We start from the raw sequence: 27013 nt of genomic DNA, 5'->3' as shown, positions 1-27013 counted from the left end.
GTGCTGCGGTTGCTAACCTCAAACATATGTTCAAATGCAACATGTTGAGTGAAAGCATCGCTTTATTTGATTTCCCGGAACAGGGAACAAGCAGTAAAAATTGTGGTATTTTCTCACAGCATGTTGTCGCATCGATGTTGGATCCCGTTGATTTGAAACACTTCATTTTATCCAGAAACGATTAGATTGCAGTGGAAACCGGGTAAAAAGCCAAGGTCATGACGATATTTGCACAACATCCCACACACATTCGTGTCCATCAATGTCCATAAACTTCCTCCCGAGAACATGTGACACAGACTTCGGAAGTCACGTGTTGAATGTTAATCACATTAACAACAAAGTTTCCGTGAAAATTCCGGAACCCCAGCGCAAGCACACGTAATGGATGTATCGAAGCCTTCCCCAAAGTGACTTTACAATCGATACGGACAACCTTTCATCGCTTCCTGTTTTCGTGGTACCGCGGAAAATGAAATCCGATTCCAACCAATCAACCCCGCAAGCGTTAGCGCAAACATTTTACGCGCGCCTTGTAAACAACAGCCCCGTGTGCGGGCGAGCAGTACATCATCATTCGCCGTAACTCTTCTGTCATCATTCGCCGTTGATTGGCCGTCACGGGGAAAAGTGAAAAACCAAAAGTACACATTCTATGGGGGGAAAGAGTGCCACAGTTTCTAGTGTGAGACCGATGTCTGCGGGTATTGTTTTTCGATGCATCATTCGATCGATTTGAAGGTTGATAAATTCAATTCACAGACATCAAATCAAGCGCTCAATTTAGGAAGACAGGCTGTTGGAAATTATTTCATTATGGGAGCATAAAAAGGTATACATTACACCCCTAGTTATTGCTATCAAATTCTGATGAAAAAGGTATTTAAAAAGTGTGTTTTTGTGAATATGTAGGTTAAACACCATTCGCCTCCATTGCGTTACTGTCACTGCGCCTAAATGTATGCAATACGCATACACCCCTGTTTTGGCTGCATTCTTCGATGTGGCTGCGTACGTAAAGCGATAACCGTTTAAAAAGAAATCACATGTGATATAGATACCTCACTTTCTTGACCGTTTTTACATTAAATAACGATTTTTAACATTTATTTAAACAACTTCTCTAGCACAATAACACATCTGCGAATGCATCCATGGCTGCGTGTTCTGCGAAGACTGCTCAGCGATATTCCGGAAAGCTCTTTATTACAGCAGATCATGCCGGTTAAGTGTTGGCAAACTTTAACCCTAATTCAGCTTATCCAACAAACTCTTTGCTTCATCTTTTTCTTTCTCTCTCTCTCTCACACACACTCTCACAAGATCCATTACCCATTACAATGGTGTAACAAAAGTTGTTCCTCCTATTTCCTAACGCAAACTTTCTGCAAACTGAAGAAGTGCACCAAGACGATAGAAGCACTTAGCGGTAATAGAAATTCATGGTTTGGCTCTCCCGCATCAAACAAATTGAGTGTGATGAAAAAAAGGTTGAATTATTCTTTCGCGAGACGCTGGTTGTAAGAAATTAAAATACGGATAAAATTTAATTATCTTACCATAAGGTTTTCTAGCCGGGAGGAAATGCAATGCAAGAAGGGAATTACTTTCTTTCACAAATAAGAAAAAAAACTCTTCTTCGGGTCAACCAACAAAAACGTACAGATTGTTGTCCCATCAGAAGTATTCAATAAAAGCGAAACAAAAAAAAAGGAAAAATTAAAGAGTTTATGGTTTGTGAGCTTTGCAACAGTGGCTAACAGTGTGATTAACTTTGCATTGGTTTGTTTGTATATTGTTTTATTTGTTCATCCTTTCTCCGTCATTAACGCTTTCCCTCTCTCTCTCCTGCACACGCACTAATGTTCAACTTCTCAGCCACGTGTTATCCTCGTCCGTTCGCATCATTCTAATTCTTTTCTGTTTTAGGTTTGTTTTATTATCTTCAACGTACTCCTCATCGGCCATCTTTCCCTAAACGATTTCTTTTTCCCCGTCGTTCCAACAGCCGTGTCCGGGAAGGACCGGGCATTCAAAATACGGAAAAAAACCCAACAACACAAGATGGAAATAAAATGCACGCCTGTTCATCCGTCAGTACACTCTCCGGAATACAACACCGCTCACGTAGAGTCTTAATGTTTGAAGCTTGTTTATCTTATAATGTTTCAGTGTTGCCTTTTAGGTGGTCACAATTACGTTTAAATTACACGGAAACGACACTAGGCCTGGTGGGGGACGGGGAGGAGGGAAAGGGAGGGAAGGAAAGGGGATAATTACAATTCGTTTCTCAAAGTACATATAGAATGCTACGTGGTTGCATGAAAAAGGCTCTCGCCGAGCAGGGCTTTCGAACTCGACGTCGAACTGTGAGGTGCAAGCAGTGGGATCTGTCATCCGGTTAGCACTCGGACCAGAACTGTCCGGCACAATGCACTATCCGCGACCACTGTCCAAACGGTGACGAGCGGTGAATTTTACTATCGTTCGTTTGAAAGGCTGGGAAACGGTCCACCGCTCGCCATCGCAGTTGCACCGGAAGATGGTGTTGGTGTTGGTGCATTGGAAGTGTCACTGACAGTAGACATCGACATCCGGACCTGAATCCTTTCCCATCGTATCGGAACATGATCTACCACTACCAAACAGACCGACCGTACCACTCCGTCACCCTGCTGGAGAGGCTTTTTCGCGGCTGCGTTCAAGCTCGAACTAGCTGTCAAAATGGGCATTCGAGCAGTTGCTATGTTCGTAGCGCTGTCATGATCTACCACTACAAACTGACACTTATACACTCGAAGCTACTCGAGAATAGACTGTGGTGATCTGTTCTCCAAATCTGCTAAAGGAATTCTTGTTGTTGTTGTGTTTGCTAGGTTGTCGCCTAGTCGTCAGCTGAACGTGTCCCTGGCCTGTTGCGGTGTTTTGCTGCGTCGGTACTAATGTGTGGCTGGGCACCATGACGCTCACAGGAACAGGTTCACTTTAAGTCATTTCGTATTGTTTTTTTCTTCTTTTGCTTGGTTAAAATGGTTAAGTATATGTGTGTTAGTACAAGAGTTAATGCTCTTCATCTGTGGTTGTTTTTTGGTTTGTTGCTACTGTTTTACATCAAGTAGGAAAACTATTTGCTTCTACAATTTTCCATCCAATGTGCTAGTTTTATACGTCCGAATACCAGTGCCTCAAGCAGTGCATATTTGCATAGTGCATCGTTTCATCACTTTCTTCCCTCTTTCTCTGGACAGAATTCTTTGCAAATGATCTTTACACTTATGAATTTTAATCTTCTATGGTAGTTCTGTTACAATTTTTATCTGTTTTTCTGTTTACTTTTCTTTTTGATCTCAAAAACATTTTTTAAAACTTATTATTCGAATTACAAATGTTTAAATAAATAAATAAATAAATATAAATAATTAGAATTTGTTGCAGAAAAAAACTATTTTGAAGGAAAAAAGAATGGTCTGGGGTAAAATATAAAGGACAAAGAAGGTTAACAATAAGTAAAATGTTATCTTAAGCTTATTTCATCAAAAAGCAATAATCCCAATTAAAACGAAAATGATTAAATGAAGGAGGAAATGATCCAGTATCTCACTACTTGCATGTTCATGTAATTTACCACAAAATTTACGCATCCTGGTCGCATTTTAACACACACACGCACACATCGAGAGTTAGTTTTGTTTTTTTTTTTTTTGTTTGGTTTTCTGGGTTTTCTTTACATGTATCTTCGTTAGTACTTAATAAAGGGAATTTTTGGTTTTCTTTTTTACCCCGCCTCCTTTTACACCCTAATGCAGTAACAGTGCTCGTCTCGTCAACCCCCGATCTCGCCAGTCACCAGTCACACCACCAGCCAGTCAAATGTTCTGTCTGGATGTTTGGATTTTTTTATTTTTGTGGAGAGGACAGACATCGAAGAATCAAAGCGTTTATGTCTCTTCTTTGATTTTTTGTTTGTTTTGTTCTTGAACCAGTTGAACCAGAGGACATACTTCTTCGTGCGGTGTCCGAAATGGGAACACTTGCCGAGCTGCTGTCGAAGGTCCAAGGAGCCACTTCGACGTGCGTCAAACCCTGTTCCCCACACACACACACACAACTGGTGGAGCTGTGCTAGTGTAATCGTTACAAGGTATGTGTGTTAGGTGTTTTATATACGCTTCATGTACGTGTATGTATATATGTATATATATATGTGGAGGTGTGTATGTATATAGCTGTATGTATATATATAAATGTACTTTTGCTTCCTTATTATATCAAAATCCTTAATTCACCATCAGAGCAGCTAGGAAGTAATTTGTGTTTGTAATAAACGTTGCGCCTTACGTACAATGCATCATCGTAATCATTAGTTTCGGTTCCGTGTTCGTGATCAGATATTATTTTTCCGTTGTTCCGTTCCGTGATAGTTTGACGCTTCTTGTCCGGTTAATCGATTTGCAATGGTTCTGGATGCCGTGTGTCAGATTCTTGTTTCGTGTAGGACTAAACGCAAAGAATGTAATTTTTAGTGATGAAAAGAGGAGTTTAAAACAAACGAATGATGCATATTGGGAAGCCTAAATTATTACTCCAGATTTACAAACTGCTTAAAGTAAAGAACTCAAAGATTTGAAGAACGAACACAATTTAGAAGTACTCGGGAAGGGTTGGTAAGGAGCTTAGTGATCTAACTCGTTCAGCGCTCATCCCCATTTCTGGAACAGGCCCATGCGTTGACAGCGACAGTTGGAGCCCCACAGATTGCACCGGCAGGAGCTGTTGTGGCAGCAGTCGTTAGACCGATGGTCACAGTTACCACCCCGTGGGATGCATCCCCTTCGGTACACCTGGATCAGGGATGATCGTCTGCAAAAGTTAGTGAAAGGAGAGTAGTGAACAAAACACTTTATTAGTTGATTGATTGAATGCTTAAACGTAAATGACTGTAAAATTTAAAGATGACAGGACAGAATTATAATTGATGTCGTATGACCAACTTCACACAGAAGGCCTATCACAATGAATGACGCTGTGACTCTAAAGAACTTATGAATCAGTTAAGTTGGATTCAGAAGGATTTTAGATCCTATAAAACTGACAGGCTCTGGTAGACTGGTGATGTCTTTTGAGGTCGCCCAAACACGAACCCAAAGGAGTCTTGGTAGGATCAAACTCAGAAGTAGCAATCGCGTCAGTAGTGGGCGATTTTAACGACCTCTGTAGCTGTTAAAAACCACAAGCCAAGACTGGACTTTACTAGATGGTTTACGTGACTTCCTTGTGTCCTTGTAACTTCATCATCATGTTAACACGATACTTAACAAACAGCTCAAAGCAACAAATCTGAACAGTTCATTATGTGTAGTAAAACGGATGCCTGTCTTGTGCGCTACCTATTGCCTTAATTATCCCGACCAACAAACAAAAACCACCCCATTCTGCCCATTCGCGGGAACTCCACTAAGAGGCCATTAATCACTCAATCACTGACAGCTCATATCATATCGGTGTCTCCGCGCGTCGGAAGTGACTCAGCACAAAAAAAGCTACCGTTGAGCCTTCGAAACGTGACTTCTTTTTCATTACCAACACCCAACATTAAAGACAAAAGTCTCATCTTATCCGCTTATCACGCTCGATGGTAACCTTCGAATGGGGAGCGAAAAATATGTCAAGCTTCTTAAAAAAAAAAGTTCGACGCAAAAGTGATGTTAAAACCAGGGAAATAATAAGAACATCGTTAATCCGGCCCACCAACACAAGGTTAAATTGTTTGTGGAATGCGTTTGCGGCAAATAAAGCTCTCGTGGCCGTATGGTTTTTTTGAGTGGAGAAGGCGAGCGAAAGCAACGATAAGCACCGGGGTGTCGAAATGTGTGCCACATCCAATCAATTTTCATCATCCCACGCGAATGCTGGCTTTTCCTTGCTTTTTCCCCCCCTTTCCATTTGACCATGTGTGACAACTCAGCAGTTTATTTTTCGCTGCGCCCAAAACACTGTCGATAAAGTAAACTGTCAAAAAGGGAAAGCTCAAAAGCTCAACCGAATAATGCACGGAAAAACGACGTCGTGCTGATGAAAAGTTTTTTCTCCCCCTTTGTGTTTGTGTCTGCCTGTGTGTGTGTGTTTTGCACAGCCTACTTACATACCGATGTGTCACTCTAATCGCAAGCTGGTACGCGAGGAATTTCGGTATTTACCGCACAACGCAAGATAAGCGTCGCGTTGGTTGTGAAATCAGAGCAGATAAAATGGCCTCCGGGTTTTAGGGGATAGGGAAATGGAAGGAAAAACAATCTCTTGACATTTCTTCTTCGAGCGTTCCGTGTCCACCGACCGGCTGGTGCAAAAAAAAATAATAATAATACTGTACAGACACACATACACACCCGCTTGATAAGGAGTTTAGAGGCGAAAAGGCGTCCTTGATCCTTGAGGACTGTCGTCGACTGTGTTTTCCTCCGCTCATGGTCAAGCTGGAATTGAAGTTTTGTTTTCCCCCACATGTTTTTCTTACACAAAAAAGCAGACCCACACACACAACACATTTAACACTCAACATAGTACTTATCATTATTTGCCTGGTGATGTGTTTTGTTATTCTGTCTTTTTGTCCCCGTTTTTGGAACGAAGGTCATGTATCGTTCGCATTTTCCCACATATTTTCGCCATTTCCCACGCCTATTTTCTGAGTACGAAAAATAACATTTTTTTGTTGTTGTTCTTTTTCTTTCGTGCAGCATACATTGTTGATGAAATGGAATTTTCATCACGTCCCGGATTGATTGTAATGGTATGCTCTGGGAAGAGGTTTTCCACACCCATCAATCCCCAGCGTTTGAACGCGGTGGCAAACGGTCACCATCTTGGTTTGATTTATTTTTATGACAAATTGTTTATTACACATCCCAGCGCACATGGTGTGTGTGTGTGTCCGGGGTGTAAAAATAGCAACAGTTGGTGACCGAGTAATTGAAAAATATGGCCGACACGATAAAAACAGGCCACAGCACAAGCCATTCCGATTGCGGTTGGGAATCCACTTGAAAGATATTTGATTTTCATATCGCTTCTAATCGATCATTCATGAGAATGGAAAAAAAAGCTCACCAACAACAACTCGGTTCCACTCTCTAGGGTGGGTGTAGGTAAATTGAAAAACTTTTTTGGCCAAGCCTCAACGGATTTAGCGAGAAATCGATTTATGGTAAATCAGGTTAACTTTTTTGTGAGGTTGTATTTGGGGAGGATTTGAGGATTTGGGGGAAAAAACGAGAATGGCATTCAGTTTCTGCAATGTTGTTTGTAGCTTGTTGGGTGAGTTAACTTACTTGGAGGCACCGCCTTGTAGATAGTTCTCTAACAGTCCATCGTCCGTAAGACTTGCTCGATCGTTCTCCTCGGCTTCATCTGCAAATAAATATAAAATTTGTTTTGTGTTAATCCACAGTATTTTGACGTTTTGTAAAGACCTCTCCAACCCCTAAAGTGCGAAGTACATTTTAATTTCGCTTCTTTGATACTGTTAACGTAAAATTTCTCTCCTTAGTCCCTTTTAGCGTCACATTGCAATACTGCACCAATTGCATACTTTTAGGCGCCTTAATATCTTAGTAGCAAGCAGTAAGTATTAAACCGCTCTTTCAGGCTCAACCAGAGATAATCTGACGGTAATTAATTGCATGTAACGTACCGACTAAACCGTTCAGAGACCCCAACCTTGTTGCATCCATTATATGGCATCCTTCAATTATCGCCCGTCAATTATTCACACGCCCCTCAAATCACATCATCATCCACCGGAGCTTGTAGAGCTGCGGTGGGAGATGGTGGGAAGTGTCGAGCTGTTCCATTAAATTTTCCCCAAAACGTATGGCGGCCAAGGAAAAGAAAAACAGAAAGCACGTCCAACAAATTCCATATGCCGGAAATTACCACACAACGTCACCGTATTGGATGGTAGGAAGAGCTTTTCCCTTCTTTTTTGTGCTCTTTTAATATGGACGCATCCTGACAAACTCCAACCACCCGGCCTCTTCCTTCTATCCTCTTTTGCGCTAGTCGTCAGCTAGTCGGTTCGATGGATACAGCATAAATTTGTAGCGAACCAAGTTAACATCCACTTAAGCGCACATGATCGTAACCCGGTCGGCCTGCCCATACTCCTGGAGAGCATCACACACACTCACATTATTGATCCATTTCGGAATTACGAGTCGCTGGTTAGTCTCCAACTACGAGGACCTCCCAGGATGGAGGAACTGCGTGTGTGTGTGTGTATGTGGTTTGACGTTTGTGGGCTGTTGCGCTCCGCTTGCCGTTTGCTCTCTCTTGCTCCAACCATTTTTTAATCGATCTCGTAGGCGTCGGGCGTGAAGGTCTGGCCACAGCACAAGTTAGGAGGTTAGCTCACATGGATTGATCGTATTTATTGGGTGTATTTTTCTACATCACATCCACACACGGGCCGCTTTTCACTGGCTTATCGATAAGAGAGAACGGAGAGTCAACAACGCTGCACAGCTGTCGGAAGTACCCGTGCAACCGTACGCAAAGTGCTGTGTAATTGACCATCAAGTTCGGTACTAAGCACTGGGCGGGCATCGGGAAGTCAAATTGAAACAACACCAACAACACAAAAAAAAAACAAATGGCGAACAACGGGAGATAAATCGTCAGCCATGTGTTACGACGTGGTCGATGACAACACCCGATGACGTTGAAAGGGAAACACGTTACGATCCATATTGGTTTCGTGTTTGTTTTATGGTAAGTTTATCGAAATCGACCGAAATCGGGATGATGGTGATGGTGGTGGTTGAGCTGAGGACACACAAAACCTGTCGACGTGGGCTGACGTGCTCACAGCTGCTAGTATTAGTTGTAAGCGTTGATTGATACGTACGGACGAGTAGTATACACCGCGTCCTTATCTAATCTCTTGTTATGAAACCAATTTTTCACACCCGAAGCTTATCAGCTGTTGCGATTTCTCTATTCGCCAGCTACTTTTCCGAGAAAAACCCCCGGAAAACGACAGACATGGATATCAATTTACCATCACCGTGTGAGTGTCTTGTAATGAGTGAGGAGGTGTTGCAAGGATGACTCGTCGTGCTGTTCCCAATCAACCTCCCGGTTTCCAATTCCAGGCAATAGGCCCCCTAGGAGAGGACGCTGGATGGAAATCGACTGGCAGGCCTTTTGTTACCATCATAATGGGAGATTTATATCAATTGCGAAGAATTGTCTGGAAAACCCCCGCGTGTGGGCCTAAGGGTAGTAGCTCATTTTCCTGCTGCATCCATGAATGAAAATCTCATCCGTGAGAGGAGCAAGAGAAAGTAAAATAAAACAAAAACTTGAAGCGCATTTTAAAAAACGACGTTACAAGCATTGTAATTACGGGCGGACGAATCAGTAAACGATGCTTATAAAAATGAAGCCTTTTGTTACGAGAATAGCGTTTAAAAGGAAAGCTTGATTGCTTGAAACATGAGATCACTCTCTCTCTCTCTCTTTTTTGCTCTGCTTAGCTAAAGAATATAACGTCTGGGTTTCTTGTATCCCTTCTTTCGCCTTCTGGCACTTTACAAAGGCGTCGGTATTATTATTGCTTGTGTGTCAATCGCGTTATTGTTATTGAGTACCAGCAACCACCGCTTTCCACGTGTCGCGACATGGTTCTTCGTCTCCAGGTTACAAAAAAAAAAAACTTCATCCTTTTTATCAAGCTTCATCAAAAACTCCCTCAGACGAACGCTCCAACTGCATCAAACAAGTGACACAGAAGACATAAAAGTTAACCTCATTTTGTGCACTCGAAAAGCTTCCTATTTTCTTGCACATCGCCGTAAATGTCATCCGTTCCCGCTTGGAAGCCGTCCAAGCCGTCGGTGGGCAGAAGCACAGGCCTTTTTATCCTTACCGATATACTCACCCGGATGAATATCTCGTCCGGCAAGTACGAGTAAGTCGATCAATGGGACAAAGTTGAGTAGAAATAAATTAAGCTCTGCGTGCGTGGCGGATAATGTAGTTCGGGGAAACTACCACAACGCTAACCGGCTACTACTAACGGGATATACTCTTTTCTCAGCACTCTTTTCCCATATGTCGCTCATGCACTTCAAAGAGAAACGCTTGATTTCGTCAACGCTAGCATAATAATAATGCTTGTTGATTTAACGATGGAACGCTACGCTTCCTAGTCACGTGGAGCTGCTTCTTGCAAAGCGCTTTCCGACACGAACGCCAAAGTACGGCGGGAAGTCGTCTCGATTTCCTAGCGGGATTGGAAGTTATCGGAGAAATAGCTTCACTCCGCGTCTACATCTTGCCCTCGCCGAACGCAACAAGATGCCGACGATGACGACGACGACGATGATGATGATCCATTTTTATATTTTTACATCATCAATTTGAGGGTGCTTCGGCTTGTGAGGCGTAAAGCAAAATATTCGCACATTTTATTTGCCCCGGCTTCCATCGGCCCGCTTATTGGGTGTAATGGGAAAATTGGCCCACCCGAGTTGATGTGTTTTTGGTCGGATTTTTCTGGTTGGATGTTTTTTTTTTTTTTTTTTTTGTACGATGGAATGTGTATCGTAAATGGTGGCTGGCAGCAGGATAATCACATTTTTGTCGTAACTTCATTTGACATCTGCTTGTGCTGCGTTTGCATAACTCGCAGGGGCTTAATTTTTGAGACAGGCGAAAAGCACCAGGATGAGTCAAAGAGCGTGTTTTATTTGATGAAGATTTGGGGATAGAAAATAATTGGTAAATTGAAAGCGATACCTATACTTTCTGAAGACGGAAGACGGTAGGAAATTCCTGTTGCAAACATAATCAATCTCAATCTTCCCATTCCCGCCTCAGCCTTCCATCGTTAGCCAAAGAATTAAAGGATGTATGCAAGCAATGCAAAATAAGTACAATTTGCTCTAAATTGCCACACACTACCCTCGGAGAGCGGTCTGGACTACGTACCATTACTTCATAACTACAGTCTTAAGATGGCCGCAATCAAGCCATTACTGACCTAGCCTTCTTTGCCTTCTCCAAAAGGTGCACACCAAGCAACTCCGTGGCGATACCTACAATAGAACACCTCCTCTGGGTTGCTGTTGATTCAGAGTGCAATTTCAATTTCCTCGAACTTCCTGGACCGCTGGGCTGGGCAAGACCATGGCGCCAAACACAAAGAGTAGTGCCGGCAAGTCGTCCTACGGAGACGCCATCTGGTTCTGGTGGTTTCTTTAGCACGAAACTCCATTTATTGTGCAGTCCATAACAACCCAAGGGAGAGAGGGAACCTTGATGGCAACCCGAGGGCTTAATACAAAGGATCCAGGGCAATGGCAAACCATTAATTGAGAACATTCCAGCCATTTCCGGTACCGGCCTTTGGAAGCCAGACGAGCGTGTGTCACCATGATCCAATATGGCGTTTAAAGGGTGATTTTAAAATTGCAACGTGACAGCAGCAGCAGCAGTGCAACTTGCTCAAGACCTAAGTTGATTAGATCGTAAATGGTAGACTTGAAGGTTAACAATGCTTAACATTGTTATAAAGCTTGTTCTCAAAAACAAGAGCATCTTTAACAATAGCAGCAACACATTTCATTTCTATCGGACAGAAGGACCGATTGGTGCAGGATTGCGTGAAAAAGGTACAGTAAACCCTTTAATCACAAATCTCATCCCTTTTTATCACACAAAACCCCTTCGTTCCGGGGGACCTTTGTTGCGAATGGGTTCAACAAATCTCGGGCCACTTTAAAAGGGTTTAATTCTTCATCCAGTCACTTCTTAACCGGGGACCATCGAGGATTGAGCCGCTTTTTTTGCACAAGGAATTCGTCGGAAATATGTAACCTGCTCGCCGAAAATATGCACAATGACAGCTCTGTGTCACCGGCCATTGTCACTAATCACTGATCCGTAAATGAGTGTGGCCATTCTGTCTTCGCCAGGATTTTTTTTTTTAGTTTACCACCATTCTTCCAGTATTCAGGGTAAGTCAAGTGTGACGAGGTATTGTGCTTGCTTCTCACTAGATGAATTGATGTGTGATACATTCTGATAGAGAGTTTCTTTCTGCTAATAGAGTTAGAGCACCCTGAACTCTTCATAGACACCCAAAAAAGCTCTCAAGAAAGATACAACAAAAAGAGTGTAAAAGCACTTAACACAGCTTTGGCAAACACTCTCAAGATGCAAACAGTGACGAAACGACACTAGCAAACACTATCACGTTTCATCGGACATAGCTCTCCACCGGCCAGATCCCGGTTTTCACACCCAACATCAAACACTTTTCCTTTCTTCTAAATTCAATAACCACCAGACTCTTGCCAGTCCAGCCCAGTCTTGGGCCGATTGTCCAAATTACCTTCAGCAAGGCCCAAGCCAAACATCCTGGCACTGGCAGGTGTGACTACGTTCGACCGGAAAGCAATCCAATTCGCCCAGACCTCTCCCGAGGCTGGCAAAAACGAGTGATCGATTTTCCAAGTCACGCTGGAACCGAAAGACGGCGTTGGGTAACTCAATCAAACTCCTTCTCAGAAAAACGGTGCACTGGTTTGTACCTTAAATCGAAACTTATAATAACTTCAACAAACCGGGCGAGTCCCGGGTATCGATGACATCTTGGTAGAGAAAATGCAATCCCGAGCTCCTCCTCCTCGGAAGCGATATCGCAATATCGGATAAGCGCAAGGAGTTTCCCATTTTCCATCGCACGCTCACAGCCAAGTGTCGCTTGCGTCGGGTCTAATCGAATTACCCATCGTCATCAACACCAACGCCTTGCCGGATGCATACGTAATTAAACAACACGCTTCGTCGTCGGTCGGGAAATAAAAGACGAAACAACGGCACAGTGTAAGCCTTTCGCGCGCTGTTGTTATTAGGTTTCCTGCGTTTCCTGGAGCTTTCGCAGCAAGCCAACAGGCCGTGTGAAATGGAGAACAGCACCGTACACTGTACTATTTTCTTTGGTAACTATTTATTTACGTATCATAAACTAGCCCCGGGCGCGTCGGGTGTAACGTTTCATTATAATTTATGCAGCCATTTCTCACGCTGCGGGTGAGAGCGTGAACGTGAAGAGCGATGAATATATTACAACGCCGGCACGTTGTGATGTAGTTGCAAGGGAAATAGTAGTAGGGCTCTTTGTTTTTTATACAGGGCACTGGGCCTCTAAGGTACCATAAATATTTCTGCAGTAACCTGTAGTCGTCGTCGTCGTAGTGGTGCATCGGGATGAGGCTTCGTTATTGAGATAAAGCGCAGGGATAGCGATGTAATGGAATTACTTCAGCCATTGCAATCGTGGCACATTAGGTCACCATATGGTACCATTTTTTAATTTAAAATCCATCCCGGAAAGATCTGCTCCGAAGCTAATTTGTTGTAGGACGTTTTGCTTATCATGTTTTGAACTTTCAGCGAACCTTTTGACGGGTTTCTTTAACAATCATAACCTTTACTAAAACAAACCAGCACTAATGATAAATTATTGCACATCTATCTGCGGCTTTCCAACCACAAAATCTCTCGAAACCTCTAAATGAGCTATTTACTCGAGAGATCTCAGAGAGCGTTTACTTTGTCGTTTTTCATTGCCATTTCCAAAGTGTACTAATTCATGTTTTAAGCCTTCTTTTATCTCAGATCAAATCAAATAAAAATCATGAGAGTTTCTCGTTAGCAGTAAGGCAATGTGGCCTGGTCAAATGTCAAACGATGGTTTGAGGCTAGTCAAATAATTGTCCTTTCGATCATCAACACTTTCTATTTATAACCATCCAAAAACACACTATATCAATCCTACGACACTGATAAATAGCATCGAATGACGTTCCCGGAAAGTGTTTTACCCCCTTATACGCCAACTCTTGGCTTGGAATGCATCCTAAACAACTAAAGAAGACAAGGACCAGTTCTAAATATAAACCCATCCATTAAAATAGAAACACTCATTCAAGGACACGGCGATGAGTCTTTCCGCCGCCTGGCTAATCCACCGTAAACGCGTAATCTCCACCAAACAGACTTGCAGCATGCGTCCACCCGGAAAAGGTCATTCTTCGGTTTTCTCGGGAATTATTATCAACAGCTAGCAGAAAAGCTTATAAATTATTCATCGCTTTCGATTTTGGGCGATTACTCAACACTCACACTCCCTCATCCCAGCGTTCAATTATGGACTTGTGTTTTGTCTGCCCAATCTCACAATTACTGTGAATCGAGTGACAAACTGCCAACAGCAGGTCAAACCAACGCCAAACCGAGCTTACTTTTCTGCTGTTGCAAACACAGTCCTGGCACGCATGTCCTCGCTGCCCGGAAACGAGGCAATTAGAAGCCAGCAAAGTTTAAATTATGTTTTTGCCTCTGCTCGCAGGTAATCCAAGGGAGCAGAAAAAATGTTGTCCACGTACGTACGTTACTTCACGTTCGGACCATAAACAGGCCGGGCTCAACCCACAACAACAATTTCCCTTTCGCAGGAAAATCGCACAACGAGAGGCAATCGTTACCGAGGAAAATGGGTTTCATTCCATTTTTATTTGTGTTTGCAAAACAATGCTGCGCGCGCCCTTGTCTATTCGCTTCCCTGCTGCTGCTGGCTGCTTACCGATCCTACCAACAAACGGCGACCATAGTTGACATAGTTTAAATGGAGACTGTGACGTCTCTCTGGCACCGGAAATAAAATGCTGTAAGGCTGAATTGTTTGTTTGTGCAACTGGTGCGCCTTCGAACGGAACCGGGCAAAAGCTTATTCCCGAGCATGGTAAATTGTTTACCGTACGAGACAAATGATGATGGCCGATATTCCACAATATCCCGTGTGTATGAGTGTATGTGTGCACTTTTCAACCATTTTAACGCTCGATTGAAGCGATCGGGGAGCTAATTTATCGGCAGCTGCTGCACAACTCGATTACACAAACAAGAAGCTTCCTTAACTCGTAAAGCCTAGACGCGCGCGGTTGGGTTGAAATTAGCTTCGGATAACTTTACACATGAACACACTGGGCAGCCGTGCCCTGGCTCCGGGTAGCGTGTGAGCAAAAGTTGCCAGAGCACCGGTCGTCAAGTGTTATTTATCTTTCCGCTTATCCGCAACGCGAGAGGGACGATGGACCGTGCAACCGATGTGATGCTAGATCCCACCGCATGACGAAGTTTCGTTGGTCGTCCTGCTTCTTTAGCTGCTTTAATTGGTGGCTCATCTGGCCAACTTTAAAGAGGCTTTAAAGATAAGGCAACTAATTTTCCCCCATGGAAATAGCCTGCAGAAATTGCAAAAAATATGGTATGAACATTACCATTATCATTCTGTGATGAAGCTCCTTGCAAGTTCATTGTGTCATGCAAAATGCATACTTTACGGCGTATTTCGCTAAAAGCTCGTACGGTTACTCTCGAAAACTAGTTTTTCTCTAGTAAAATAGACTCCGTTGCAATAACGCTACATAAAAATGGCCACCGTTTTCGCCCACCGACAGGAGCGTCCTTGTCCCGCTTGCTTTTCAGCAGACAAATGATAAATTTAATCACAAAAGTCGTGCACTCTTTTGCACCCTCCTGAAGCTAACCGAGATGCACAATAGCCTGCGCATGTTAACAGCACACGCAACAGTGCACACCGGAAGTTAGAAAATGGTTTATCTGCTTTTCATCCGCACTTTTACCGGAAGAAACCGGTGCAAAACGAAAGACGCGAAAGCAAACCCGGACGGGACTGCTTGGCACGTCGAGCACCGTGTAGTTATCGGTGTGTCCTAGATAAGTGGCTTCTTCAGAAGTGTTGGCTCGCGCGGTAGTTTGTCGTGCTTCCGGTGCTGGTGCCACTGCTGCCGCGCCGGAGGTTCACCGGATAAACCTTTTCACCGCTGCCACCTAGTGCAGGGAGGAAGAAATATGCAATTTTGCAAATTTCACATTCATCCTAGTTCGTGCGGAACTAGCCCGTGTAACGTTAATCTTGGCACGCATTGCCCAACCCACGGTCCACGGTATGCGAAAGGGGTTGTTGAGCTGATAAACGACTCGTTTCGCCAGGTGGCAATGACGCCTAAAGTCATTAGTTCTGTCGTTAGCCGCTGGATGGCTTTGATGTGCGTCCTACCGTACGGCAATAATGAACCGAATGCATATCCCTATTCTGAGGGGCGGGCATCCAATTTGCTGAGCTATAATTTCCATAGCCATAGCACCTGGGAAGCGGCCTGAATCGGAAACGAGTAGGCAGGAAAATTCATTGCTTTCCCACGGGCAATAGAAAAAGTTTTGTTGGATGACAGGAACTGGAAGCAACTAGACGGGACACGGGACGAGAAAACAATGTATTGAGATTTCGCGACATGAAATATCCATTTCGATGACACTTCACATTCCGTGTGTCTTTGATTGTGTGGACAATGGATGGAAATAGATGACTTTGCAATGATTTCGGAAGGAGAAACGCCGGCCAGGAGATGTTATTCATATTTATAGATAAATCGCTCTAGAAGACTAATGACGTACGGGTTTGGTTTTAGCGAACGGGATGGTTGTGCTAAAATTAGAGTGAAAGCTTGTAACCAATCACAAGCGACGGGATTCTTAAAAGGGCAATAAAACCTTTCTCTGTCTAGGCAAAAGGAGTACCGAAGCAGATTTTATTGGCGCCTTTTACTACTGCATCGTGTTCATCGTCTGCTAAGAAGAGATTCATCCACAACTGATAAGTAGTTCATTCGTGGTGCAATCCGCATTGCCTATCTGAAGGCGCAACGGTAAGAATGTTTAAATTCAAAATAGAAAAACAACAGCTCTTACCTACTAATGAATCCAAATGAGATTATTCGTAAGCTGCCTTTATCCGCTTAGCCAGCAGATAAACAGATGAAAGTAGCAAGAGCTGCTTGAAAAAGCTCGTCAAAGCGCTGCTTCTCGGATACTTCAAATGATCTTCTTAACGTCCCTACCGATCCCGAAACATTCAATCTATTCTCTATAATGACCAACCGAAAAGACAACCAAAAAGGACAAGCACAATAAGAACAGGCCAGCCCACACGGCCGAAAGCTTCAAAGTTAATCTATTTCTCGATGCTGCATCTTTGGTTGATCCCTCGTTACCTTGGTTTCGGAAGGTACGGTGCCCTGTGTTTGTTTGGTGCTGCTGACCAATAAATTCATCATTATGCCAGAACTGCTGTGCTCGTCTCGTCTGCTGGTCATTTTTCAAAATTTATTTCCTCTCCAATACTCCCCATACCCGCGATGCTTGAAGTAAATTTGACTGTGGTTCGTAGAAAACAGAAGCGTCCCATTTCGCTCGCCACGTGGGAAAGCGGCTGTGGGATGGAAACATTCATTTGCACATTATTCGTTCAGAGATGTCCTGCTGGGCGTGTTTTTGTGTGTTTCGCCTGTAGTTTGTTTCCATCGAAAGCGAAGCACAGCTCGAGCTCGCTCGTAGCACTGTGCAGGCGAAAGATCGCAACAAGCGAAAGCGAAATTGATTTATTGGAAGAAAACCGTCAACGGTGGATGGAATACTAATGAGTGATTGTTGTTTGTGTACCAACTTTTTTTTCTCCTCTCATTTTGGGTGAAAATTGATTCTTCACACCAACTTATTTGCGCACTTTTTCCACGAACTTTGAAGGTCTCGCTTCACGTAATTTACAGCATCACCCTCCGATGCATTCGTAATGCTTCCCCAAAGACAGCAAAGGTTGACTAATTGTTATCAACTCGACACCCAAACTGCTCGCTATAAACGCAACGAGAGAAGCGTTCAGCGTGGTCTCCTTTTGCCTTTTATTATTTGCGTTACAAAGATAAAGTGTGCGAACTTCGGGAACTCGTACCAGTGCAGAGCAAGAAAAGGAATCCGCATCGAAATTCTGTTGGGCTGCTTTGCGACGCCAATTATTTCATGACCTATTCAACCACGATGACTGACACGTGACAGCTGGCATTGATCAAAGTTCAATGAAAAATCTCGTGGGTTTTTATTATTTATGCAACGTCGAAATGAACGAGATTGATGCTGCGTTTTGCAGAGGGATGCTTTTCACTCACATAATCCTACGTCCAAAAGTTTGCTAAACCCTCGTTAGCATGGACTATTCCGGATCGCTTGAGTCGGGCGATGTATTGAAAGGCGATTAAAAATAGACGATGAATGAAGGATGCCAAATCACCGTACTCCGATACTGGATTGCAAAAACTTTGTAACGAATTTTACTAATTCTTATCACAACAACAAAAAATTGTGTGGATACTCATCCGCAACCCACCTTTAAGCATCAAAAACGCCCTACACCACAAACGTAAAACGTTCCCAGCGATCATTATGTTTTAATCATTCTGCCGAATGCTCCCAGCTACCTCCGCGCAGCCAGTAATTTGCTGCCTTTATTCCGCAAAGCTGTTAACAAGACGACCAGCCACCTCCGCACAACTCTTAAACGAACCGTCAATCATGGTCTGTAACCGTTGCGGTCGTAAGGACACGGATGCAGAAATTGGTTCATCAAAGCACCGGAAGTTCAATCGATCACATCGAGCTGTCCATCAGTTGCTTCGGGGCCAGATTTACGTCAACTTAGTGTCAACCCTAAGGGGCCGTGTCGTGCGCGCGCTGCTGTGGTCCGAATCGCGATTCAGAAGGCGAAGGAGCGAGAAAGACATTTAATGTCGGGCTTTGTCGGGGAAGAGCCTTTTATCCTCTTCCTAATCGTTACAGGACGGACGATTTGGCTGGTGGTTGCGCTTTTCCATGAAAGGCCTTCTTAGAGTTCAATGATTTTAGTCAACAATATTGTCGTAAGGTACGGCACAGAAGCTCTTAAGGCGATTCTCCTCTTGGCAATCTCCAGTACATTCCAATATGCTTCCTCGTCTTTAAAGCACGTGGATCCATGACTTGGACGGCCGGAGAGCTGTGTTTGTCTTTTCACATTCACTTTCCTAATAGATATCCCTGAAGAGGAAAAATAAGACACACAATGTCAAATTCGTCCTCCAAACTCGTGACTCATTGCGTGCGTACGTCCGTTCGTCATTGTGGCAGAGCAGTTTTCGCTGATCCAAAATGACGAAACGATGACGAAGCCCAACTACGCCAACGCAACCACCGCCAGGTTCTTCTGGAAGGTCGACCACGCTGCAATAAAAATGGCGACACGTCGTACTACTCCAGACCCAGCGCCCAGGTCCAAAAAATGAATGTCTCCCACTTTCCTGGGAACAACGTCTTTGCCCGTTTGCCCATTTGCCAACTTCCTTCCGTCTCTTTTAATTCACTCCCCGGCTTTCCTCTATGACAAATCACTGACGCGTGGAAAACCCGGTCCGCGAAACAATACCAGCCGAAAGCCGAAAACTGCTGAATGAAGTTCTTCGTGGCCGGAACACGATCTCTCACGGCACGGGGAACACGATAATTCATAATCGTTCAATTGCTGTCCGAAGCAATTTCGTCCACCATTCCGGGCGTTTTGTGCCAAGCAAGCAATACAGATGCCATTGCCATTTTGTGTCTGAGCGCTGCTGAACGTTCAAGCGGGTCTTAAAAGTCAAACCGAATGCAGGTCAAACTCAGACTTACAGGGCTTACAGCAGAGTAAGCTTTTCCCCGATGGGTAATCTCGCGAAAAGTGGAAAAGATATGAAAAATGGTGTAATCATTCAATGTCGTTTGAAAATTCCAAACACATAAACACACATACGGAGCCACACACGATCATGACGCGTTCGGATACATCCTTTCCGGGAGAAAGTAAATGATGGCTCAGCTCAGTAAAATGTAGAAAAATGAAAAGAGGTAAAGAACAGTTTTATGAATGATGTACTCGCTGTTTCGTGTAGCTCTTTTTGCACATGTCAATGGCAAACAGTTCTTCAAAAGATGCCGAGTGTTGTGTGTGTGTGTGTGTTTTGGGGTGTAATAACTCCATCGAGAGAAAAGGATTTGATTAGCTGATTAAGTCCCCAGTGCACGAAAGCAATCTTTAAAATGTGGTCTAATTTTAATAACGTTTTGTGGAGCCCCACAGAGAAAATGGGAAAATACAGAGTTTTTGAGTAGATTCCACAAAAATAGCAAGGTTTTTCGAGAGCTTGAGTAATTGATTTCCCAAGCCTTACCCAGATAACATCACAATACCATCACATAATTTAACAAAGTCACACAAAGAGAAAGAAAAAGGTGTTTACATGTTTTCCAAACAAAACTTGACAAACTTTAACTTATGCTCTGCTATATGTAGAGTTCTTAAATTAATTTATCCTACACTGTTGTCAAATTAGGGAAAACACCCTACAAATGTGAAATTTCTTAAAGCTGAAGCTGAAAATGGAAAACGTCCATCATCCAAACCCAACCCGCTTATCAATCACCGTACAGAAGCAGACTCTAACCCGCTTCGTTCAGTAACCCCATTTTCCAGGACCGGATTGCATAAAATTTTTCCCAGTTTTTCCCGTTCGACACAAGCTCCCAAAGACGCAAGCTACCACAATCCGACATTTTTCGGATAAACTCAAACATCGAGCAGGATGTCATTGGCATTTTTGTGGTGCCCGTTCGTCGTGATGAAGTGGTTGTTTCCTTTGCTCTTCTATGCGCCCCCAAACCAACCTGACGACGAATGGTTGGAGTTTTAAGGTCGGCGAAAGAGTTGCAAAGCAGTTCTTGTAGGGTGAGTTTTACGGGTTAACGAAACCAACGCCGCAAGCCGGGCTTGTGTGCATTTATTTACACCATTTCACGACCAGATGACGATCTTGAACGTGTTGGAGCAACAAATCCTTTCCCATTGACACTTGTTTGACGCACCTTTATGGTGCTCTGGCCGGTTGTTTGTTTTCGGACCATTTAGCCGGGGTTTCTATTTCGTAGAACCTTGTTGGAACTTTTGCGGAAAACTTTTTTGACGAAGGTGTGTACCGATTGAATGCTTTCGCTCTCTCTCTGTATCGAGGCCGGGGAAAGGTAGGCCCAACATCCCTACACTACTGCTTCTACAACTTCGGACACAACATTAATTAACACAACAGTGGTCAGCAATGGTAAGGATGTGCTGTCCACGGCACGTCCGTGAAAAGGAACAAAAAACTCAATTAAGACTGAATGAGCCGAGGGTTTTGGGATGAAGACGACGACACAACGCATAAACCTCTGATGAGTCAGCAACAGATCGCAGCGAGCAGTGGACACGAAGCTGTCAACGATTAATGAATCAATGATTAATCGCCGTCTTTAGGCGGAGGTCCCTTACTCACTATGACATGAGACCAAGAATTGCCTTTTCCTTGCATCATCCGCTGGAGGAATTCGCTGTTCAGAAGGAAGGCAAAATCTGATTAACAAGAAATCTTTCTCTGCTGCAATCTGCCGCTCTGCATTCCGAGGACATCCGTACCAACATCGACAACGGCGAATCGTTCATCCTTCTACTGCGAAACGGGTTTGACTACGGCGCTCTATTTACAATGCTTCAGGATATTTGGCGCCAATCGAATGACGAGCTTTCCGTTCGTCTTCACCGGGAGCTGTTCCGAACTCGTGTAATTTGTTCACATTATAACTTTCACCCATGCTCGTTCGGCTGACAAGTCAAACATTGACTGGAGACATTATCCGATTGTCTTCGCCGACTTGCTATCTGTCGGTTTCACAATCAAAAGAAGAAGGGCGAAACATCTTCTTGAAAATAGGGGAACGGAAGGACAACGGTTCAAAATCCATGATGAAACTTTTCCCATCTACATTCACAACCAAACGACAATAAATGCTACATCAATGTTTCAGACTCGTTTCGGCCATGTTTTTTTGCTTCTCCATTTCGTTACAGTTAATATAATCGATAAATGAATGTTTGAGCAAGGTGCCGATGTACTGAAACCCGATTCGAATACGATACCGAACCGGAAGTTTCGAGGATGAGGTTTGCCTGGTCTTCCTCTACCGCCCCAACACGAATAATTCATTCAAACTTCCCACAACCACAATTGTTCGCAACTTTTGTGGAGCGTTGTTTCAAAATAGAACCTGTCACTCCTAGTCAAGACACACTGGCACATTGTGGCGAGCCAGAGCTAGTGGAAATTTCTACAGCAACTGGCCAAGTAAGTGGGTGGCAGGTAAATGGGGTGGAACAGGCTTTTGGTAGTGTTTGAAAACTCCAACCGTAATTAAATGAACGCAGCAATAAATGGATTGGAATTGGTCGAAAGAGGTGCCAATGTTTGAGGACGCTAAAAATGTCAATTTAATATTCAAATTGCAATTCTACAGAACGATCATCTTAATATTCAACTACTGACTAGCTTTTTAACATTCCTCACACGTTTCCGTCTTAAGTTTGCCTTTGTGTGCTTAAATTTTGTCCGTGACCCGCATCGCAACCCTTTTCTTCTTTTAAGCAACTTCAACAAACATCCACTTGTCACTTTAACACTTTAAAATGCAAACACCAACATGCGCCAGAGTTACCCGTGGCACTTTCTTGGCAGACGTTCCGGTTAGTTGAGCGCACATTTCGCGCGTTCCCGTGTGTGATGCTGTGTGAAAGGATAAATGTTTACGCGAAGGATACTCCGGTCCGCAAGCATACCGTTTCCCGCTTTTCCCACGGCGCGACGGATACATCGCTGGAATTTCATGCTCATCGTTACCAGCAACTGAATTCCGTTCGAAACGGGGAGGCACGATGCGGTGGGTCCAGCCATGCCGTACACCTTCCACAACATTAAAGCCATTCATAAAATTCCAACCAGCGCGTACTGCTGCTTGTGATACAATCGGACTAGGGCTTCCCGGACCGATTCCATCCACAGAGCCACACAACCAAAGACGCCTCAGATTTCATCGAGCGTGAACGATGGTGCCGACTGCATCGGTTGTCGCCGATAACGGGGTTTGAAAATCATTAAGCTTGTAGGAGGTATCATGCAGCTTATGGTATAACGTTGATAGTTGGTGGTGGCTGTATTGCCTTCATCTTGCTTCGGGACTGATGCAACACTTGGATGAAACACATGCACTTGCTAGCTGGATGAGGGCTTTCATCGTCGATGGGAGGAGTTTAGTGCGTAGACAGTTTAACATGTTTGCAATGAAATTAGAACGAGCGGAAAACTACCACTAAACGTGGATCTTTAGCACTTAAAGAGAACCTGTTGCATTTTTCCTTCAAATTTGCTAAAAAAAGGATGGAAGGAAAATCAATTTCAAGCATCTGCAAAAGAAAACACAGCACGAGCACCAACATAGTAAAGTGGAAAAACCCACCCGGAAATTATTGCCCCCGCTTTTTCCCTCCCTTTCGTACCACCTTCGCATTCTTTCCCCAGCCACTCCCATTTATTAGAATTTCCTGTCGTGTTGGGGCCCCCTTTTTTCGGTGTTTGCCCTGGCACGTTATGCCTGGAAGGCATTCAACAGTTTGCTCCTAAAAATGAGACACACGCACACACACACACACAGACACACGTAGAACACCTCTCATCAAGCACCTACAACAACAGGTGTGTTGCAAAACAGCAGGCCCAGGAGTTCCCGGGTGCCCCACAGCTCCCGACGGGTGTTTCGCTTTGGCGTGGTGCGTTCTTACGCTCATCAAATGCCAACCATATGGTGGCGAAAACCGTTTGCGGTACATGAGTACCCAGTCTGACAGCTACTCTTCAGGATAAATGAGCTCTGGCTACTGAGCGGTGTCTTGGCACGCGTTGAGGATCACTTACCTTCCAGTAGATTCGAGGGCACCGGGTACCGCTCCTCGGACTCGTACAGATAGTTGCTGGCACCGTGCGCTCCCGCAATGAACGCAATCAGCAAGCAGAGCAACAGTCTTCCCACCGTACACTTGTTCATCTTGGCGTCGTCCACTGCAAGGGAATGGTGGACTATCTGCCACGGACCGTAACCTGCCGTAACCACCGCAAACGCACAACCTGTTCCTTCCTTCTAGTCACAGCGAATTAATTGCACCGTTTTGACGCTTTCTGACGCTCACCGCCTACTGTGATTTGGTTTGTATCCTTCGCCGTAGACACACCGTTTGACCGTTAATTTAAACTTCACCAATCACTCGACACACACGCACGTGATCCGAAGCACCGTAAACAGGTGTTTGGTTAACTCCAGAACGGCTCGTCTTTGGGACGCACGCGGAATCGCCGTCTCGGGTTTTGGCCAGCCAGCAGCAGCAACGCACACCTCCGAAAGCCACCGTTTCCGAAAGCGAAATGATGGAACACCATCACCGTTGCGACGTTCTTATATATAGCCTATCCTATCGTGCCCCGGCGTCAACGGCAGGGCGGCATCCACTGCTCGGTCTATCTCGCTCTGGGCTGATGTGCGCCGCTAGCGGGAGCTTTGTCGGGCGTGCAGGATCCCACACCAGTCGTACCGGTCGTGTTAATCTTCCACACCAAACCACGCAGTCGGCGGCGGCGTCGTCGTCCTAGCCATCCGAAGTCTAGCCGAATGCCGAACCGAACCCCAACACCGGAGATAACGACGCGCCGTGTATGCGTTCTGTGCCACGACGTTTATCGGTCGGTCGGCACACTGCATCCAGTTGTCGGCCAACCAGCCTGCCAGAGTATGTGTTGATGCTGTGTGCTGCTCCCGACGAACTTCAGAGGTACAAGATCGCTATGATGATTTTCAAATTGTTTAGTTCTGGAAAAGAAAAGGACAAACACAAAAACTCCTGTGAGAGGTTTAGTTTAAGCAACAAATTACACATTAAAATAAAGCGAATAGCAGTTTAGTGGAGACCCCCATACAACCGATACTTTGTACGAAACGGTGTTCCATACGGTTCGCATAAAACACTTGCCTTATCAGTCGCGAGCGCCATCTGATGCCCGCGCTGTTGTTTTCCTATTTCTAGTATCCGCTCTTACTACTTGTACGTGCCACTCAGACTCCACCGAGTACGGATGGTGCTGGCGCTATACGGGGGTGAAGCTGACGGTACGTTGGCTGGACGTTAGCGATAAAGTATCATCGTCGTCGGCGTCCTAGTCGCCGTACGGCGTTTGCTTCAAGTCCCTTCGGCATTGTTCCAGCCCTGGCGATGGTAAGCTGATGCCTTGCACTTGCAATACATTTTGCTTCCCTTTACACGGGTTCACCATTTGCCTCCCCGCTATTAAAGGGCGCACTACACGGGAACTGCCCCAAAATGCCCATTAAACCGAGCCTGAGCGCACTTCATGTGACTATCGTTTTTTTTTGCAACTTACTAATAAAGCGATATTTTTAACCGTGGACATGAATCATACGGGCGTTACGGTCCATATGTTTCGTTGGATTTACTTAAAGAAATTTACTAAAAGAAATAGACATTATTGACTCTTCTTTACGCCATTTTGTAAGCTGCTAAAAGCTAGTTTATAAAATATGCCATACATCTCATCAATCAATCTAATTGAGACTGGCATCCTTAGCTTCATTCCGCTTCTCCCCGGATGGAAGTACTAAAAGACTAAAGTAGGTGAACATTTGGAAACGAGTTTTAAATCCGAACCCAGAGTTGGCATACTTTCTCCGATAGGGTTTTTAAAACTACGTCATGAGGCCCGGAAAACTTTTGCACATTAGTCACATTTTTAATCGTGTAATACATATGAGATGATGATAGCGTCATCAGCGTCATCTCAAGCTTCCACCAGACTAGTGGGAAGAGACCAGGCTGAAGCGAGAGAAGTTAGTTTCAAGTAGTTTCGAGTGTCGCACTTCTCGTTTTCCATTTCCTGCCTGTCCTGTACTGATTTATCAACTTGTATCTCACTCTGCTTTGCATGCATGGAAAAGCGTCATAATGATGTACGGTTGGTATGAAGGCGTTTTTAGAGTTTTTGTTCCCAGGAAAGAATCGAGGAGACCGCACAACCAGATAGTAAGCATGCTGATGCAAGATCTATCCTGTTTTAAGTATGCCAAAGGACATCACATCATCCAGAAGGAGATCTGTTACTGAGGATACCACAAGCTCTGTAGTGTATAGTCACATTGGGCAAAGAAAAATAAACTCATTTAACTATGGACGAGCATCTAGTGTCTCAACTCAACTCAAAAATACAGCGTCTTCTGTGGGAATGTGTCGCGACATCAACTGAAAAATTGGGACAACTCCAGTACAGAGACCTTTGAATATCCTATGTGGATGAGCTCCTCACAGAAGCAGCAATGGCATCATCGCACCTTTGTGGGTTGACGGATATTATGAACTTGTTCTGTTTAATGTCCTCTATTATCCTCATTGCAATCATATTAGACCACACAATGTGAGGACGACCTACAAAGGATTTTTTCGGAAGGGATATCCGGTGATGTTCTAGACTCTTGTTCTCCTTGATCACTGACAGAGTTTTTGTCTAACAGATGTCTGAGAGATTCATAGTCCATCGTCGAAGCGGAGACACGCTGGAGTTTTTAGAAATCTCATCAGCTAGAAACAAAGACTTCAAAGACTACTCCAAAGCCTACAGTTATCGATAGAGAAATCATCACCTTGCCCTAATCCTTTTCAATCCTCTTTACAAGAAAAAGTGCCCTTGCATTGTTTTCCAATTTGTCAGACTCGGCGACAGGATACGGTATCGTCATCTGTCCGGCTTGGTAAAGACACTCTACTTAAAGAACCGTAACAGTGGACGACTAATTGAAAGCCCGGGAGGTGGTCCGGTCCAGCACCGTCGTGTGTGTTTCCGCAAAAAAATAATTAAGCTATTTATACGAAGTACTCCTAGTCCTACTGTCCTCTCTCTCTCTCTCTCTCTCTCTCTTTCACTCCCCCTGGTGGTCTATTTCCCCTATTTCCTCCCTAGAGCGGGGCCGCATTAATGCACCAAGATCACGTGCTGTTGCGGTTATTTGGTGGGCTACAGTAGCGTCCTGTACACGGTCGGTGCGAAACGCTTTATGACGGTTACCAGGGGATCGCGTGCTGAGTTACCACTTCCAGCGCCAT

General features: G+C 44.3%; 1 protein-coding gene across 1 annotated transcript; it reads right to left on the bottom strand.

Annotated features, from left to right (window-relative positions):
* Positions 1 to 1768: 1768 nt before the first annotated feature.
* Positions 1769 to 24288, bottom strand: LOC118514013 (U8-agatoxin-Ao1a-like). Its single transcript, XM_036060482.1, has 3 exons — positions 23769 to 24288; positions 7329 to 7407; positions 1769 to 4860 (listed from the first exon to the last, which is right to left on the bottom strand). The coding sequence occupies exons 1-3, from the start codon at positions 23896 to 23898 to the stop codon at positions 4698 to 4700; spliced, it is 372 nt and encodes a 123-aa protein (XP_035916375.1). The 5' UTR covers positions 23899 to 24288; the 3' UTR covers positions 1769 to 4697.
* Positions 24289 to 27013: the final 2725 nt, after the last annotated feature.

Source organism: Anopheles stephensi, chromosome 3 (assembly GCF_013141755.1).
Source record: "Anopheles stephensi strain Indian chromosome 3, UCI_ANSTEP_V1.0, whole genome shotgun sequence".
Classification (NCBI taxonomy): Eukaryota; Metazoa; Arthropoda; class Insecta; order Diptera; family Culicidae; genus Anopheles; species Anopheles stephensi.
The sequence above is the reverse complement of the archived record's forward strand: the minus strand, read 5'-3'. Positions and strand labels throughout refer to the sequence as shown.